This window comes from Pararge aegeria, chromosome 20 (assembly GCF_905163445.1).
Source record: "Pararge aegeria chromosome 20, ilParAegt1.1, whole genome shotgun sequence".
Taxonomy (NCBI): domain Eukaryota; kingdom Metazoa; phylum Arthropoda; class Insecta; order Lepidoptera; family Nymphalidae; genus Pararge; species Pararge aegeria.
Genome location: NC_053199.1, coordinates 14,733,370 through 14,754,021, shown reverse-complemented (window position 1 = coordinate 14,754,021; position 20,652 = coordinate 14,733,370). Strand labels below are relative to the sequence as shown.

Sequence of the window (20,652 nt, the reverse complement as noted above, 5' to 3'; positions counted from 1 at the left end):
TAGCTTCAATGAAGGCACACTATTAGAATTTTGTCGATGACGAAATCCAGCTGCGTTGATCTGGAGATGGTGACTGCGATCACTGGACCGAAGAACCTGGTTCTATATGTTCTCCATATTTCGTTTCCTATCATTGTAACTGTAATTTGTGTCGAGTGTAGTAAGCACCGATACAAGACTTTAGACCTAATCGAAATGGCCACCAGGACTTACTTTTTTATATTACTAATACGACTCATGCAGAAACCTAGAAACAAAACAGCTATAAACAGAGCAAAACTTCGCAGAGCATGCAATAAACACCTCATGGAAAGTGCCGCCCTGGGTCTATCAAGTGGAGATGTTACTAGAAGATCTCCTACTATTAAACTAATTGTCAGTCTCGGCGGGTGGTTTCTGGGTCCTAGAACGGTAATCTAGAGACTTCAAAGTGTTCAGTATGTTCAGTAGAATTTTCATAGGAGCTCTCACATCGATATCCGGAGCTGTCTGTGAAGTTTGACTACACACTTAAGGACTTCTATACCAGGAAATAATATAAGACTCAAACTTCAATTACACATTCAACGGAATTGTCTCGGAAGCTCTCACCTCGAAGGCCGCAGAAATCTGTAAAGGTTGAAATCTGTAAAGGTAGACACTCCGAAGACAGAATCAGTAGTAGAAAAATGTAGGACACAAATTTCAATGTTACATTCAACGGAATTATGTCAGGAGCACCTACTTCGACGGTGGCAGCAATCTATAAAGGTGGACTAAACACAACGACGTCATTATTGGGCACAAACGCGAGACACAAAGTCAAAGGCATATTCAACGAAACTCCAGAGCAGCATAGACGTCCGCAACTGTGTGGAATGGTGGAATGGTGAAAGGGCCACGTACCGTAGCTGCCGTAGCCCTGCGCCGGCGGCTGCGCGTGCTGCGTGTAGTTGTTGGTGGCGGGCCAGGCGGGCGCGTGCGGCGGCGCCTGCGGCGCGGGCGGCGCGCCCCAGCCCTGGTAGTTGCCGGGCCCGCCCGCTCCGCCCGCCGCGCCGTAGCCGGCGTACGACGTCTGCCCCGCCGACGTGCCCCAGCCTTGGTATCTGCACGCAAAGCGAACCACATTCTAATTCGCTCAACATCATAACACCAACCCATTACAGGGCACAAGTCTCCTCAATGAGAAAGGTTGGGTTGAATGAGACAGGTTGAGTTGAAGGCCGTAATCTACACCAAGCAACTGGGCCGATTAGTGGACTCCACACACTTTTGGGGACATTATTGAGAACTCTCAGGCAATGCAGGTTTCCTCACGATGTTTTCCTTCACCGTTGAAGCAAGTTATATTTTGATAATTAAAACGCACATAACTTAGAAAAGTTACAGATGCGTGCTGGGATTCGAATTCGGCCTCTCCAAAGTTAAGGCGAAGTTCTACCCACTAGGCTATCACCGTTTCGCTCGTTCGTTTGTATGTTCAATGACTATGAAAGGCAAAGCAACGCAAACATTCTAATGCTGGGTTTTTTTCATGTTTCAATGTTTTTTCATCGTTTATTATCAACCCATTATCGACTTAATACAGGAAAGGGGTATCAGAATGAGAATAGCCTTAGGCTGAAGTCGATAAAGCTGGCAAAGTGTTGATTGGTAGATTCACACGTCTTTGAGAATATTACTGAAAACTCTTAGGCATGCAGGTCTCCTCATAATGTTTCCTTCCCCGAAAGGGAAGCCAGTCTTATCACCGCTTACATTAAGCAATGACAAAATACATTACACTGGGTGGTGAGCGGGTCACCGAGAAGCATCGCATTCAATTCCAGTAATTTGGAACGTGCTATAGATTAGGTTTTGGTTATAATAAACTTAAATAGTAACTGTCGCAAACATTGTAGACTAGTTTGCTCACAGGAGCAATAAGTATATGCTGGTCTGCTATTGATGTGCCACAAACAACTGAACGTACCGAAAACAGGTTGAGTTGAAGGCACTGCCTGGATGTGGACACTTCCAAAGTTACTAACTGACACCGAATTACTGAAATAATGCGTATACGGGTATTGCAGTTAATCGCTGAAATAAACTTCATTCTAAGATCCTACTTCTAGGAACTAGAGTAAGAGTAAAGTATGAGTAACTCCGTGCTGCTCCAGTAACCGCTTAAAATGCTCTCCGAGGCCACGGGGTGTACAACGCCAATTTCCTAATTTTATGGTGGTACTGAGTATTAATTTTCAGGAAAATCCATCAATCAGCAATTTCTGATCAAACCTTCGAATTGAACGGCAAAAAATAAACATACTGTATTGGAACTAGGAATAATGATAGTCAATGACTTTATGACAAGTCACTGATGAAAATCCTAAGAACCAGAAGTTCTACTCACCCCTGCATGATGTTCGGTCCTGCCATGGGCATGTTGATGGGCGGCCCGCCCATCTGTCCGTTGTGGCCCTGGATGATGTTCATGGGCGCGGCCTGCGGCGGGCCCCACTGGCCGGCGGCGGGCGCGTCCCCGGGCGCTCCGCCCATGCCGCCGCCCATGCCACCTCCGCCAGAACCGAGCTTGCCGGAACCGTCGCGTGGCTCGGCGCGCTTAATCTCAACCTAGGTACAACATTACACGTTAAAAAAACTGTGCGTTTTTATTAACTAACTTCCTTAAAAAATCAAGGTCACAAATTCGATTGATTTTCTTTAATGTATGTTTAAGCATAGCTCCGTAATTAATGAACGAATTTACATATTTCTTTTTTCGTTCGAATTGAGTGTGTGTATTCCGAAATGCTCACATTTAACTTTACTATAGATGTGATAAAGAGTTTCGGAGATAGACAACGGAACTCTTACAAAAATTACAGCACATCAACAGCGATTTCTGCTATCGCGTAAATATATATTGTTTACGCAATCACACATACGTAACACAAGATTACGTATGTACGGTCATATTCAGTTTATAGGTGTACGCCCAAATTTTCTATCAAAGTTAGTAGTAGTTTCAAATATTTTCAGCCTGAAAGGTTTAGCACATAGTATACAAGTTTTATTAATACAAAAAAATTAATTTAATTATTAATTCAGTATAAAGTAATAAAAGAAAAGGTCTTTTGTTAAAAAAAAAAAATTGTATACCAATTCCTTAGCCGATTCGTTTGTTTTTTCTTTTCTCATTCAGTCAAGGATGCTTTCGACTTATTATTAAAATTTCGTGATGTTAAAAAAAAAATATTTAGCTACATTCTATAAAATCAATACTAATATTATAAATGTGAAAGTTTGGATGGATGTTTGTGACTGAATCATGCCAGAAAGGCTGAACAACTGTATGAAGTTTAGCAGTTAAGAACTGAGATAAATTATACTCTGGAATAGCATAGGCTACTTTTATTGCCGGAAAAAAGGTGTTCAAAACGAAGATCCGTAGGATTAAATGTGAGGCGACGAACGTGGGAAGGTCATAGCATCACATTCCAGAGAGGTGTACAGATAAATGTTGATTCGAACGTGATAAAAATATTATATTGCTGATAGGTAAGGTAAACTTAAATAGTAACTGTCGCAAACATTGTAGACTAGTTTGCTCACAGGAGCAATAAGTATATGCTGGTCTGCTATTGATGTGCCACAAACAACTGAACGTACCGACAACAGGTTGAGTTGAAGGCACTGCCTGGATGTGGAATCCTACTAATATAATACATGCAAAATTTGTAAGGGTGTACAGATGGATGCAGTGGCGCGAGGCTATGCTCAGGGTAAGTTATAAAAACTTAATGCTTTTTATAACTCTTACAAGGCCTATCCTTAAGTTTTATATGAATCGTACTGGAGACTTTTATCATTTTATATAATCTGCATACCCTGTGCATACCCTCTGTGTAAGCAAGCCACTGGATCAATGTATAGATGGATGGATGTATCTCTTTCACGCAAAAACTACTGAAATTAAAAAAAATGAATGAAATTGAGAATGGAGCTGGCACACATAAAAGCACGGTTTCCGTGGGATTCATGAACGACCAATAAAACACGGACAAATCCGCGGTTAGCAGTAACAGCTGGTCGTCTCTAAATTACCTACGTACCGCAAAACTTAAAACCCCGAACTACTGACAAGAGAAAAGGACTCAAAACATATTTTAGGTCTGTGATACAGAGTAATAACTGGATCAAGTGTTTCTAGAATACTTCTCATGTGATCATGATCTCCTGTTTTATTGTCTAGGTCAAAAGTTTTATCATAAAAATATACATAGGCTCTTTTGATGCGGATACACAAATTTCTGCAAGTTTAGTCATAGAGAACGTTGAGCTATGGGTTCCAAACGCATCATTTTATTAAAACAAGCCCCATTTGCTATTATATCAACTAAAGTTTGTTATATATACGTTAACGCTTTTTACATGTATGGATAGTCCAGGATACCTACCGGCTAATCTCAGAATTTTGAATATGTATATATCGATAACCAACACAAGGTCTAACGAATTTTCAGTAATTTTGACCTTGAAATCAAAAGTTTAGCTAAAATCAAGCCGTGAATCAGTTTATCCAATAAATAAAATGGTTAGTCAAAATGTATTTATAGTGTAAATTACCTGTTTCCCATTGAGGTTGATGAAGTGTTCTTGAGTCACCCTCTCAACGGAAATTTCGTCCTCGAACGACAAGAATCCGAAGCCTGAAAAAACAGCTTTAGGTAACAATAGTTCACAATAAAAAAACAAATTATGGGTTCGATAGGTATACATAAATAATATTAAAAAATACGTTTCTTGTAACATCATCATCAACCAATGCTTGATTCAGGGCATCTCCTGACGGGAGGGTGTGCCAATAATCACCACGCTGGGCACCCCTCGGGTAAGGAAACTTAAAAACGCTGTAAAATAGCAGGCTCACTATGTCGATAGATGAAGTAAAATATTTTAATTCTTTTCGGTGATAGGACAACATCTTCAGTTTTATCCACTCTGGGAGCACGGGCGCACGAGTACAACACCCAAATAATAATAAAGTGTAATATTGGGTTAACTTCTCCTATACCGTTGCTGCTTTTCCGAAAACTCCGGAGACGGGCTTTGAAAACGAATCTCTTTTTTATCTTAACAGCATATATAAATCTTGACGAAATTTTGTAATAAATAAACAATAATTTTAATTATTTTTTTTATTTTTTTTATTTATAATTTTGTAATAATAACAGCTTGAATCCTGTGATGAACATGGGATACATTTAAGACGGGAAAAGGGAAGAGAAGGGAAAACTTAAAATATTAACCATTTAAATTAAACAGAAACAATCGCATATAACATTTACGTACAACCGGTGTTAACGTTATAATTAATCTAAGAGTTCGTCAGCCGCGCAGTTGGTCTGGAGACGGAGAAAAGAATCATTTGGGACATTAAATTAGGCTCATGATAATGATTATAATTCGGGGGTTAGTAAAGTAATTTGAAATTTGTCGCAAACTCTGTAGACTAGTTTGCTCACAGGAGCAATAAGTATATGCTGGTCTGCTATTGATATGCCACAAACAACTGAACGTACCGACAACAGGTTGAGTTGAAGGCACTGCCTGGATGTGGACACTTGTAAGAACTCCATATATTTATAGCTAAATATAATAAAAAATAACGAAGACTAGAAACTTCTCCAGCATCAACCCCATCACGGCTAGCATGTGCAGGAGACATTTTTGACCCCAGGGTAAGGATATTTTATCTTCACCCAGTTTTACAACTCCGAGCATTGGTGCACGTGTGGATTAATATCCAAATAATATACGTGTTAAAATAAGCTTAGGTTAACTGATATTTAAGGTTGCTGTGCACGTTTAGCAGGTATGCACGTAAATTGTATTCCATTTCAGGGGATGTAATCGGGGGATATAATTTTTGCTTCCTGGCTGTACTAGCTCTTAACGGCTTATAAACATAATACCACATATAAAAAATATATCTGAGTTAACACTGATATCTATTGCCAGAATAAAATAATGCGTTGCCTTTTATATCCATATTTAAATATAAGTTCTAGAGCAGTTAATTTGTATTGCGAAATTAACTCATTAATTGCGGTTATCACATTATTGCTTAAAAAGTTAATCTCCTTACAGGTAGAATTGACTTTCCGATGCATGATAACAACGTCACTGTTACGTAATAGAAACATACGTAATAGTTTAGATAAAATTAATACACTTCATATTTGCTGCTTTTTGTTTCGACTCCGAGTTGATCCTGCTATAACAATAGTCTGCGATCTTCCCAATTCCTAGACTATTTTTATACGAGTCGTGTTAAAGTTCGTAATCCGATCAAATAAATCCTCACGCTGCTTTTATAAAACTGATGAGTTGATGCTGCAATCAATCAGGACAGTCTGCGATCCATCCAACTCCTAGACCGTTTGAAGTATGCGTCGTGTTTGGGTTTGAAAGCCGAACTGAAAATTTCTCCACAAACCTCTAGACTTCTTCTTCTCCTGGTCATACATGATGACGACCTCCATGACCTTCCCATAGCGGCCAAAGAAGACACGCAAGTCGGTTTCAGTAATATTGGAAGGTAGCCCGCCCAGGAACACCTTCGGGTAGCCGCCTCCGCGCTTCGGCTTCTGCAGCGTCCGCGGATTGCACGGCTTGGGATCGATTGTCCTATGACAAAGAAAATAGTAAATAAATATATTACGACAGCACACATATCGCCCGAAAGTAAGCGTAGCTTGTGTTATGGGTACTAAGGTAACTGAAATTTTTTTTTTAGAATAATATGCATAAATACATTAGTATTTATGCATATTATTCTAAAAAAAATCCCTACTAATATTATAAATGTCAATGTAAGTTTGTTTGTTACGCTTTCACGCAAAAACCACTTAACCGATCCCCATGAAACTTTGTACACATATTCTTGGAAGTGTTAGAAGTAATATAGGATACTTTTTACCCCGATATTAAGCTCGAACCGAGCTTTGGGAGAGGGGGTGAGTGTTTGACGATTTTACACCATAACTGCGACAAATTATAACCAATTTAAATAATTATTCTTGTACTATAGAGGTTATAATATGTGTTTAATTTAGCCCAAACTGTGGTTGGAGATAGAGGACAGAACTCCTCAGCGGACAGCAGCAAACCCCTCATTTATGGCTTAGCAATACTGAATACTTGAAATTTTGTTAGATCTACAATTAAATTTAATGCCACACCAAAAAAAAAAATCAAACGCAGACGACGTCGCGGGCAAAAGCTAGTAATATATAAAGTGGAACAGAATTATGAAATAGTATTGAAGGATGCATAATTATATTTCATAAGGAATCATCCTGTAGAATTATTAAATCAACTGAAGTATATTTATTTTCCCTACACACGATTTCGATTCTAAACATTGTAAGTATATACTCATGACAACCCAATTGGAGATAAAAGACAGAAACGCGCATAGTACCTAAGCTATGCGACGAGTATCAAATAAAGTGACATGTAATGTTTGGGCTGTATCTGATTTCTTTTAGTAAAAGATACTATGGTACGAAGGTACTATAAACGTGTCGATCTTTAAACAAATTTCGAAAACGTTATGGAGAGTGCCGTTCAGGGATCTAACTCTCTCCCTAGGGAAAACCGGCCGAAGCCCTAACTAAATAGGCATCACAACTTATACTATATACTAATGCAAGTTCGCAATGTTTACGGTGGTATAGTAGAGTCGTGGTAAGGTTAACAAAATGGCCGCACACATAACCTAAACTCGCGATAAAAACATGTGTCCATACTAATATTATAGATACGGAAGTGTGTCTGTTCTTTTAATATTTGTTTAGTTCCACGCAGTGGCGTGCATCTCATAGATGCAAATAAGCAGTGCATACCCTGACCTCAGGGCCTCTCAGACCATAAGGACGACTTCAAATTTAAAGATTGAAAAAAAATTAAACAATTTATAGAAAACTATAAAAGCGCCATCTAGTTAAAACCGGCCGCACTTCTATGTAAATCAATGGACAAGTCCCGTGTCATGGTTTAGAACTAAAATAGACAAACTGCATAATATTTCGACTATATTTTAATTTTGAGTTGTAAACAGTATCCCTAAATAAAAAGTAACGCTTTAAATATAATTTAAATCTCATAAAATTAGCTGGGGTTTTCACGATTAAGTATCCATTGCCGGGCAAATCGTTTATTCGTCGCTCGAATTAAAGCGCCGCGCCGCCGCGGTCTCCATAGAAGCACGGCGATTGAATGCATCTGTCGTTACTTGTGTGCACCAGCACACATGGAAGTTCTGGTGTGTAGTGATATAATCGCGTGCGTGCTTACACAATATTTGGCTCTTTCTATGTGTGCGAGTTTTCCAGGTTTCCAGTATAGGGGTTTCGCTTGTGTGCAAATCTTAAAAGCACTGCTTACGGAAATTTGAAATCCAAATGTATGCTTTGTTTTTTTATAAGCATAAGTAATTTGCTTTGTTTGTTATTGTTTTACACGGCAATAATTCTTTTTTGTAGTTAAAAAATTTATCAATGAATTTTATTACATTCAAGGTCTTTAGAAATTTATAAGTACCTAATTTGTTCAAAAAGTATATTAAAATAACCAAATTAAAAGTTGCCGAATTATGTTAAATAAATTATTAACGTATACCAGGTGCCCCGTGCCATTGGTAACTGATGAAGTAATATTCTTCAAATGACAACTTTTAATAGCATTTGTGTACTAAGAAAATATTACGGACATATTTTGACTATGATATTCTCATTATCGCTGGCGATCGCTCAGCGCCATTATTGTTTACCTTTTACCTTCTGTAATAACAACTTATATTCACCGAATTAGAATTAATTACTGTTTTTTTCGTTTGCTGTACGGTTGTTTGTAAATAGTTACAATTATTATTGTTAACGTTAACCTTTGTGACAGTGTACTGTTTGTAAATGATTGTGAGGAATATTCTTAGTGCAAGAAAGTTCTTATATTCGGCGTGTGATCTGATGGTTCAGTGTGCTTGGAAAATGTAGGTAAGTTTAGAGCTAATTTTTAACTAACGTTTAATTGAGATTATTCGTAAAGGAAGGAATGCACCTACAAGGAGCGGCACGTAAAAAGAGCTCTGACTGACTTACAGAAACAGGCAAATAGCAGTGATCAATGTTTTGTTTCATTATTTATTTATAATAATACCTATGTTTGTTTATTGTTTACACTAAAAAACATTATTTAATGTAATTGCCGCAATGGCAGACAATTTTAAAAACTCGCTAGTCGGTCGTCTCAGAGCTTACTATACCTACTGGAAATAGGAGATGATGAGAAGATCTACATGGGTATCACAAACAATGTAAGGTTAGGTACCTACTCACAAATAAAATTTTACAGTAACATCAAAATAGCATGTTCAGTACCTATTTTTTTTATGCATACCCTGACCGAAAACCCTATGCACGCCACTGGTTCCACGGGTAGGTGAACGATGTCGCGGACAATCGCTAGTTCCGCAAAGTAAGACAACTTTCCCATTCAGATAAAACTTTCACTGATCTAATCTTTCACTAGTAATTAATACCACGTTGTAATAACATTCATAACTAGAGACCGGATATAATTCAACATAAAACGCTTTAAATATGCACTAAAATATACGTAATAACTAATGAGTATCAACATTTAAATAATAACATTTTATATTTTTAGTTCTTTCTTCCATATAAACAGCATTACTTAATCTTATAATTGTAGACAATAATAAATAGAAATTGTTGTTGTAAAGCCTCATTATAGCCTATAAAAGTCCACTGTTGGACTTCAGGCCTTTTCCAACGAAAGGGTTTGCCAATAATCACCACACTGGGTCCATGATCACAGTAGATGGTATTCGCAGCACAGAGGACTCTCTACTCACGATCGTACGTCGTAACAATTGTATTCTGATCTGAAAACTGACTGAAAACGGGCATTAGTCCAGCAGTGACCTGTTATAGGCTATAGATAATGAAAGTTTATAATGTAAGTTTTGTTAAGTAACTCTCTACTCACGCAGGTGTTTATAATTGTGGTTTGTAGCAAACGTTGGACACTATTTTGCTAATTGAAGCAAGTAGTATATGCTGGGTTGCACTTTATATCCCACAAACATCTGAACGCCCTTTTAATATTAACATTAAAAGCACTGCCTGGATGTGGTAAGGCAATTCTATGTTTCTACTAGCGGTTCCCCGAGGCCTCGTCCGCGTACAACTTCTAATCAGTTTCCCATATAAATTTTCATATCAAAACACGTCAGTATTATCTCCATTTACATGTGTTTGGAAAGTTCACCTATTTCTTCCCTGCATTCGAGTTTTAAAGAACGACACATTATTTATTTTACTTCTGTTAACCTCTTAGTAAGTAGTGTTTGGGAATCATTCAACTAGCCGCTAACAGTAAAAATCCTATAATTTGTTTATTTCTGCAAGTGTATGTGTAAATCTAAACTGCTACGCACACGTTATGCACACGTATGCACTGTGCATTTTTCCGTTGCAAGCAGATCATGTCTTTAATCGGGTCATATTATTTTACGCAGCGTAACTGCTTTTTTTTTTATAGTGTGTTAACGTCAACAACGACCTCTCGAGCGCAGCGGAGCGATAAGTCGCCTACAAGCAAAAGGTCAGGTGTTCGAATTCCAGTCGGAGCACTCGTGCACATAGTATTAAAAGTTTTACATTTTCTCTACAAGCGCAACATACGAACAAATTTACTGAGATAATAGAATATGGGTACAAAATAGGTCTTAATAAAACAGAGCTTACTTAAATAGATAATCTTTACTAATGTTATAAACGCGATAGTGTTTCTTTGTTGGTTTGTTTGCTTGTCCTTGCTTTACACTTTACACTTTAACGAAGCAACGAAACGAAGAAATGAAAAGATGGTACTTTTGATCCCAGGGAAAACAAAAGCCTCCCACGGACTTTTTAACTTGAATTATGTTCGACTAAAGACCCAAAACTATTCATTTTCTGTAAAGGATTACAGATTTTTTGAAGTTATGAACTACTTTTGTAATATACTTTTGTCGACGTGCCGCAATGGTATATTGCGGAGAATGGTCATTCGTCAAACGTATGCGTCGAATAGAGAATGCTTCTGCTTTTTTCTTAGGCTATATTGCAAATATAGATTTGTTAGTAATAATATAATAATTTTTGTAGTGGTGTTTTTATATATAATTTAACATTGTCTAAAATTACTCACCTAAAAGTGTTAAATTTAAAAAAATAATAATAATAAAAATTATGCTGATGTGAAATCTTCAAATAAAGGTCCAAGGTCTTCATTTAATGTATTGGTGCTGCATCCAAGCCTTTCCCAGAAGCAAGTTAAGGAATTAAGAAACTCGAGATCAAATTCGCTAAAAATTAGTAGTTATGTTAGTAACGCCTTCTGCCATTACGTACCTGCCATCGAGCTGATGCGGCCCGTTCTGCAACACCACGTTGACCAGCGAGGGCTCCGCGAAGGTGACGAAGCCGAAACCCCTGGAGCGTCCGGACTCGCTGTTCTTCATGACCACGCAGTCGATCACGTCACCGTAGCGCGAAAAGTAGCGCTGCAGGTTCTCTTGCGACGTTTCCCATGATAAACCACCCACGAACAGTTTTCTGCAAACCGATTGGTTCATTCAATCACCGATAACAGGTTACCATATCTCAGGATTTGTCCTGAGATTTCAGGATTTTTGGACTCTTCTCAGGATTGCGGCTGAATTTGGCAAATCTTATGAAATCTCAGCATTTTTGAATTTTTAATAAAATAAAGCTCAACTGAACAGTTCTTTCTTTAATTATTGATTTATAAAATGCCTCGCATGTTAAACTCTTCAAATTATATTGAAAGATACAAATTATGAAAGGAACCGACCATGGAGCCCCCATGAAACAAAAGACTCTTTCTACTATTGTATTTGATAACGTAGACTTTTTTAGAATGCTGACTTAGTTTAAGAGAAAAACTCTAAAAAAAATCACAGGATTTCTGGAAAAATGCCTTTTCTCCGATCTTTTATTTTTAAATCAATAATAGTTCAACGCCTTTGATCTCGTGATAATTGCCGACAGATAATACTTTGAGTAGTGTTTTCCTTATCCACAGGGAAGAGTTGGAAAGGAATTGCACTACAAAATTCAATCTGCCATTTAAAATTTGAAAGGACTGATTATTAATTTAAGGGCGTAAGACAGCATCGCGACACTGTACTTAAGAGCTTACGTAGGTCACTTACTACTGAGGCCAGTAAGCGTGCGTTCCTTGCCACTTGCTCTATATAAACAGCTTTGTATGTCTAACCTTACTCTGTGCAGACACAATGCTAGCGAACTAAGCCTTATTTCTAACTGCACGAACTTGATACTTATTACTTTTTGACGACCTTCCTTGCGCAACGGCGTGGCTAGTTACCACCCTACCGACAAAGACGTGCCGCTAAGCGATTTAGAGTTCCGGTGCGATGTCGCGTAGAAACCGAATAGGGGAATGACTACTCCCTAATGAATACTCCCTAACAGGTTAGCCCGCTACCATCTTAGACTGCATCAGCACTAAGGTGTGATTGCAGTCAACGGCTAACTTGTAATACTTTAAAAAACTGAATTAAACTAGTGTTATAAATATATTAAAAAGTTGGAAAAACAGAAGATTTAAAATTGAAATTATGATAAAATAGTTCATATAAAAACAAAAGTAAAAATTAGAATCTAAATTGAATTTATTTATTATTTATAGAATTATTGCTAGAAAGACTAAACTGATAGTTTTGTTTAAACTCAGCGTTTGATGTGAAAACCATTAAAAGTAATATTATTAGTATTTCATACTAGTTTCACAGCACTGCTGAATAAGTTTTCTATAAATGTGCAAGATCGAATTTATTGCAAACTAGCGGACCCTCGCGACTTCACGCGCGTAAGAGTCAATCGACAAGCTAGAATAGATCTGATGCTAACATAATAATCATCGTGGCTTGTCATTATAATAACATGTCAGTTGTCATAACATTAGTTGAAACATACATACATCCATCCATCTATCCATCCATCCATCCATCCATAAATCCATTCTCACAAACTTTCGCATTTATATTAGACAGACAGACAGACCAAAATGAAATAAAAATCTGTTTTGGACTAAGTATAAAGCATCCCCCGGTCATAATTTTCAAAATATATTAAATGTACAGAAATCTTCCAGTTACGGTTTTATTATAAGTATAGATAATTTATATGCAGTGAGGTAGTTCTGGAAAAAATTATACCTAAATTGGTTAACAATTTTTATTGAAGTGACCTACATTACATACCTAGTGACTATTATCGCTACAATATAATGTGAACAGTATGTAGGGCCAATGATAAGAACTTCTTAAATCACTAAGCATTAAAATTTTACCTATTTAGATTTAATTATTTATTATCTTAAAAATATTTATGTAAATGATTTTTAAATATATGAAGAACCATTTTTTTAATGGAACTCCAAATATATTGTATTAATACCTTAACTTGTAAATAAATCAAAATTGCAATATTCAAAATGATAACCTTAAAACAGCTAAGAACCTGCTTAGATGTGACACCTATTAAACTAATAACTAAATACTAAATAGCACATTAAAATCGCTTCAGTAGTTTTAAAATTGTGACATGCTAAAAATTTAAAAACGATTGTAGCCTTGTAACTGTTTAATATACCTAATATAGTACCTGCTTGAAACAACATGTCCGCAATGCATAAAAACTATATTAAAATCTGTGTGAGCATTTATATTATAAAATTGTGAATGCAAGTTTTCAAATAAGAATTTATGATTCCTATTATTTGCAAAAACACTCCAAAAAGGCATGTTCTAATTATGATATCTAAGCTTTGGCATAGAAGCAATTTTTTATTGCATTGCAGTCTCACCTTATGGTAAATGAACAGCAGTCATTGAGATAATTTGTAATAAATTAAAATCTGTGCATCCATTTGAGCTTTAAAATGAAACAGACAGACCTTCAAATTCAAAATTTATTTATTTAAAGTAGGCCTACTTTAATATTTATCTATATAAATCAAATAAGCACTTTGGAAACATCAAGTCACTGTGCAGTGTCTGTACTAGCAGTTCATAAGGCAGATCCAACTGAATAGAAACCAGCATGTAATTCAGCAGGTTGCTCTTTTCGTCCATTCCAACATTCCCCCATTCTTTCAGAAGTAGTTCAAAAAAATAAACACTAATAAAAAAAATTATAAAAGAACTATGGCCACCTAATATTACAATTAATGTGTCCCATATTATACTAATTAAATTATTGCAAAATATACCAGCTTAAATTTTGAACTTTAATATGAAATCTGTACATGATTTTATGACATGCTTTTGAAAAAGACATTTATAGCAGAAGCTAATTTTTTAGGTAGGGGCATATAGGGGTATTGTGGGTAATAGAGGCAGATGTTACAAATAAGAGGAAAATGTCAAGACTTGTTCAGCTACTCCGTTGATTTATTATCTTTATATACAACACCTGCTGAAAGATAACAAAACATCTGCTGAAAGTTGGTATTGAGGTGGGTTTAAGACTGCCCTGGTAGTTCAAGTTGGTTTTTTGATTCAAGTATACTAGCACTTGACTACTAAATCAGTGGTAAATGTTGAAGCTGTCTTATATGGTAGAGGGGCTGTTAAACAAATAGCAGTTAAAATAGACTACCCTAATACAGGAATTCTCTAACAAGCTTATTTTAGCATCTGTATTAAACAATAAAATTATCTTTATCCTATGTTAATAATAATGTTCATGGAAGGCAACGCTTAGCATATGTCAAGGTAACGCTACTTATATATAGTGTTACTATAGTTATAGTTACACCATAGGAATGAAAATTTGAAAATCAATTGTAAAATAACATCTAAAAAGTTATATACAGCTAGATTCAATTTCAACTATATAAATATATTGTTGTTTTTATCCTATTATGAATCTTTTCTCAGAATATGATGAATTTATGATTAATTAAATTGAGCATAGTAGTCCAAAAAATTTAAGACTTGGTTTTTAGTGAAGAGAAAATCATCATGAGGCACAATATGTTCAGGTCATATAAAGAAGTAGTCAATTTTGTTCTATGTAGATAATTTATTTGATAAAATAAGAAGTCTATTTTTATATTTTAAGGAATTCTTGCAGTTTTAATTTTCCTTTAGAAAAATAAGACAATATATATGTATATATATATATATATATATATATTGTCTAAGCAAACTAAAGTACTATGAGATATTTAAATATAATTAAAAAATTGAAAGATATATATATGGGCTAATTCTAAACTTAGCACTGCTCCTGACAAATCCTGTTGATGCAAAATGGCATAAAACACGCAAAAATTAAGATTTATAAGACAATCTTACAGGCAACATACTACACTTTGATATTTCTACAAGACCTAGAACTTGAAGTGGTGAAAGTGACATTCACTTTGTTGAAAAAATGTGATTGGTTGGTTATATTTTCTTATTAAATGGCAAGTTGGTGCTTAAAAAAATTGAGCGGCTTTTTTAACCTTTCGAAAGTAACAATTTTGCATCATGAGTTTCTTCTTGAACAATTTAATTTCACTTGATCCGAAACTTGTTATGAAAAAACAGTATGTTCCAAGTGAGATTGCGTCAAGAGTTCAAAAACATCGTAGGGTGTCGACGCGTCACCGATAAAGCGCGTGTTACAAAGAGCAGCACCTGAGGTAAATACGAAAACAACATGTTGGCGCGTATGCGAATTTAGAAAGAAATGCGGCCGACTATCAGCACAAGTAACAGTAGGTAGGTATGTAAATGAATCAGCATGTTTTACCAGATATTCGCTAACGAGATTTAACTACGCGGCTATACCAACGCTGTTCCATTAACCTCATTAGTGGTTTCAAAAAATCCTAATTAAACCAAGTGGCAAGAAATAGGGCCTATGTCACCACTGATGCCCCGATACAAAATGCTGATAAGAAAAAGCCACATACAACACAAAATAGGTTAATTTACGAATTGCGACGTTTCATGATACCTGGTTATTAGGATCGATTATATAAACAACTGTATGCAAATATACGCGGATTTTCACGGTGGATCGCTGAAATATGGCATTTGGTACAATGGGAAAGTATAGCTGCCATGATCGGTACACGCAAGTCGCACGGCAAGGCTTGGGGTCGCTGGCCGCTCGCCGGTAAAAGGCTAATTAAGCGTATGTGAACTGTTACCATATCGATCAATTGAAAATCAACTGATGATCATACAAACATCGCAGAAATAGACTACATATGGTTGTAGGAGCGACGCTAAGCGCTGCCCAAAGAGCCTCGCTGGCTAATCGTGAAACGCGACACACCAAGCGAACATGCAGTTTGACCTATTATAGTTAGGACGCTAGGGGCGGCCCTGATGTTTACTTATATTACATAAAAATGCGCTTACCCCTTCTCGTCATCGTCCATGTCTGGATTCATACGCATAACTTATTACTAATTAAAAATAATGGTTGGCACCGGTAAGACACCCAAACCACACAAGCACAGACCCACACGAATGATTATGGCGGACCAACCACATCCGCTTTCTCAAAAAAGTCATGGAAGAAGGAAGTAGTCAAAGTACGATTTAATATTATTAAAACCACGTAAAAAATCCAAAAATTCTATAAAACTACTACTTATAAAAGAAGAAATTATTTTAAAAGATATAAAAATAGGTAATTTTACTGAATTTAGTGGTATTTTACTAAAAAAGGATGAAAACGTTCCAAGTTTATATTTTTTAACGCAAGATGGCAACTAATGTAATGTTGCCAGCTCTTATCAAGTTCTGATATATTTTCATACTGGCAAGTACCAAATTATAAATATTTTTACAAAAGATACCTGAAATGCAATTTGCATAGCTGCATTATGCGATAGTAACATATTAAATCCATAAGAGTATCAAGGCGATTGGTTGATCTAGTGGATAAGATTGTGAACGAGGTGGCATAAGGTTTATTTATCCTTCTTATATAGTTCTTGTCTAAGAACAATTAAAAATACATAGTATCAAGACTAAGATAACGAAGTTCACGTAAATCTTTTTCAATTTTTTAAGTACTATGGTGTAGTGTGAATAAATCAAAATTTGAGTTAGTTGCAATTATTATTATAGAATGAGTCACGCAATGCAATGTTAAAATCAATATATTTAGGCATCATAATGCTAACAATTTAAAAAGTATTTGCTAAACTGCTTTTCCGGTCAAACTACAATTGCCATGAAGTATATTTTGTTCTGACGCATTTTTTTTACGTGTAATGAAGGTTGCTACGAAGATATTTAGAACTTCTGTTGGAAATCTAAAGGAATTCTTCAAGAAAAATGTGGAACTATACTTTTGCCGTTAAGGACTACTATTTCAACTTATTTTCCGAGACGGCAGAAGTTAATAGTGCTGGGAAAACTAAGTTTATCGATAGTTTGTGTTTGAAATCATCCGTGGCGCAGTGGTCTTATAAGTTAGAGGTTCCGGGTTCGAGCCCGAGGCGGGGCAGTTTGGGAATTATTATCATAATTACCGAATTTTCTCTGGTCTGGCCTGGTGCGAGGCTCTTAGGCTGTGGCTACTGTGCCGAAAATTAGATGGTGCCAAGCTATCTAGCGTTTCGGTGCGATGTCGTGTAGAAACAGGGTTATGTCTTCTAACTGCCATATCCCCTAACAAGTTAGCCCACTACCATCTTATGAAATATAAACCATGTTTAACATGTAGGCAACATATTAATAAAGATTTATTTTTTACTGACTGTTGATGTTTTTTTTAAATTTAGTGAAAGAAAATTAGTTTATTAAACTGCGGGACAGTATTGTTACAATTTCAATGTCGCTCTTTCAATTCCGAATAACTCATAGTTAACTTTCACGCTATAAAAGACCAGTTAGCTTGTCGTAGATTTTAGAGTCACCTACACTTCACGCAGTATTTATATCCTCATTAATCCACATTAGACAATCTGACTAAACAATCAAATTGTATCGTTTAGAATAGGCTTAAAATATGTTTATTCAAACTCATGAGTGACACCCGCTTTATCAATTATTTATTATTAATAATTTTTATCTTATCTCATAGAATATTCGGAAGATAATTCTCCTATAGTCATATTATTCTATAAACGGTAACGCCGATTTTAGTAATAGCTACTCTACGAAAACATCAATACAAAGTGATACAAAATTAGATCGTATTTTAACTACAATACAGTGCGTTCTTACCAAAGTAATGGTGTGGGATACTTGTACTATTGTTTTGCATGGGGGTTCGAATGGAGTTTATTTTACAAATGATATAATTACTGGATCAGTGGTTTTAGAGTTAAAGCAAAAGCGCAAAGTAGAACGTAAGTCGTACAAATTAGAAACATTGGTAATCACGCATCCTAGATAAAGATGTGCTTTTTTGTTTCTTCTTTTGTTATGCATTTTTTTGCAATTATTAATTTACAAAATATTTTAAGAAATGTATTTGAAAGTTACCGGAATAACGAAAGCAATGTGGTCAAGGCCCTCACCTACATTGCCATATATAAAAATATATTCGCAACAAAAAAAAGTTCTTGATATTTCCATGGATGTGTTTAAAGAGTTACAAGGTATAATATCTATACTATTTAATTTCATCTTTATAAACATTTAAAATTTTTGAGTTATTTACCTTTATATACTGATTTATTTCAGCTCAAACTGTTAAACCTGGGATAATGAGTTGCCAATTTGACTTTATGCTACCAGCTGATTTACCACCTACTTACAAGGACTCTGTTGCAAAAGTATATTATCGAATAATAATGACTAGTAAGAATGCATTTAAAATAAAATCAAAGCATGTTATTCCGTTCATTGTAATGAATAGTCTTAATATAAATCACATAAGGGAATATAAGGTAATGTTCAACGCAATATGATATTTAAAAAAAAATTGGTTGCCTGTAAAGTCGGTATACGGGCGAAAGTTTTACGTGACAACGACTTTGAGTGGTAAAATAATTTTAATGTGAATATTCATTCGTATAGTAGGAAGAAGGATGAAATAATAGTAACAATTTAAAACATTTATTTATACAACAAAGAATTATATTTAAAACATTAATTTATACAAAGAATCTCGCACTGAATTTCATATTAACAAAATTTTATTTTTACCTTTACACATACATACGTATTTATATACAAATATACATACAATAACTTGCAATACATTTGCGTACAATGAAACAGCGTTTACTACAAAGGGACGCGTGCCTTTCACTTTTTATGTCTGTCTCTCTCGCTCTTAGGCGGGCTAACCATGCCCGAGTGGAAGGGACGCGTGCCTCTCACTCGCTCTCATTGTGAGCGCATAACGTGAGCGGAGCGTAACGCAGTTTCTTGAAGTGTCACCCGGCAAACCAATTTATAAGACGTTGTCACGTCAATATGGAAGTAAAAATTTCTAGTTAAGCTGATAATTACATGTGACAAAGTTACATTTGGATAGATCTTTATAAAAAAAATATAATTATGTTACGTTTTAGATACCTATGGTTTATGAGTTACAAAAAACGTTTGGTAATTCTGCAAAATTTTTGCTAACATTGAAAACGTACAGAGGATTTGCATCCACGCAAGAAATACCATTTGAAGCTATTCTAACGAATGAAAATAAGATAAAAGTTAATAAAATAAGCGTAGCTTTAATTCAAGTAAGAATTGAAATGGTTTCTTTGTTAATAACTTAGTATTTCAGTCATAGGTTATTTAATCTTATATTTTCAATTCTACAGAAAGTAGATTACAACGTGAGTTCTGGATATTACAGTAGTGAAAAGACTGTCTGTAAAACAGAATATATTGAAATATTGAATCTTGCAAAACAAATATGTATGTTTAGTCTGGAAGTTCCGTTAGTTATCCCTTCAACGATTAATCAGAGGGATCCCATGGTTGATATTTCGTATGCATTGCAAGTATGTATCATATAAAATATTAATTAAAACCCTAATAATATTATTGTCCTACAGAAATACGTTAATTTAATTTTGTAAAATTTCAGGTGAAGGTTAACTTTCTGTTTCATCTGCCCCTGTATACCGATATACCAGTAGCAGTTGCATCGGTTCCAGTATCCCATGATATTTTTTACAAATAAAATACTTAGTAAACTATAGACTTATAATTTTTACTTAAAATATTGTTTAAAATTATTATTATTATGAAGACTCACTTATCAAATCAAACCCAACATTTTGATAAAATTATATGAATATGATACTATAAAGTAAAGTTATAAACTGAGTTACATTTGCAGCGTCTCATTTTCTTCCCAAAAGTGAAAGCAGCTGCCGAATCTGCTCAAATACTAATAAGAACTTGTCTGTTGTCATTTGCTTTTAGCAAGGACTAGATTGTTTTGGAGCTTTCATTATTTTGAGACATTATTGACGTGACTCAAAAATTGATCTACGCATCTGGTGAGGTAAAAGCTGCTGATTACTAAGCCCAACAGCTTAGTCTCACCGTTAAAAAATGGAATAGATACAGCGTTGAGGGTCATGTTGTGGGTGTAG

General features: G+C 35.5%; 2 protein-coding genes across 6 annotated transcripts in view; one reads left to right on the top strand and one right to left on the bottom strand.

The window, feature by feature from the left end:
- LOC120632834 (heterogeneous nuclear ribonucleoprotein 27C) overlaps positions 1-16,633 on the bottom strand; it is a 38,553-nt gene extending 21,920 nt beyond the window's left edge. For 3 of the 5 annotated variants that reach the window (XM_039902860.1, XM_039902861.1, XM_039902862.1), the window contains exons 1-6: positions 16,502-16,633; positions 11,445-11,648; positions 6,461-6,651; positions 4,588-4,670; positions 2,372-2,592; positions 886-1,085 (exon numbers count right to left, since the gene is read on the bottom strand). In XM_039902860.1, the coding sequence (XP_039758794.1) occupies positions 886-1,085; positions 2,372-2,592; positions 4,588-4,670; positions 6,461-6,651; positions 11,445-11,648; positions 16,502-16,539 (937 nt within the window). In that variant the 5' untranslated portion in view covers positions 16,540-16,633. The remainder of the gene's footprint in view (positions 1-885; positions 1,086-2,371; positions 2,593-4,587; positions 4,671-6,460; positions 6,652-11,444; positions 11,649-16,501) is intronic. The other 2 variants (XM_039902863.1, XM_039902864.1) reach the window with 1 other exon arrangement.
- Positions 16,634-18,329: 1,696 nt separating this feature from the next.
- Positions 18,330-20,234, top strand: LOC120632833 (arrestin domain-containing protein C31A2.12-like). Its single transcript, XM_039902858.1, has 6 exons — positions 18,330-18,447; positions 18,565-18,699; positions 18,785-18,990; positions 19,621-19,788; positions 19,870-20,052; positions 20,139-20,234. The coding sequence occupies exons 1-6, from the start codon at positions 18,330-18,332 to the stop codon at positions 20,232-20,234; spliced, it is 906 nt and encodes a 301-aa protein (XP_039758792.1).
- Positions 20,235-20,652: the final 418 nt, after the last annotated feature.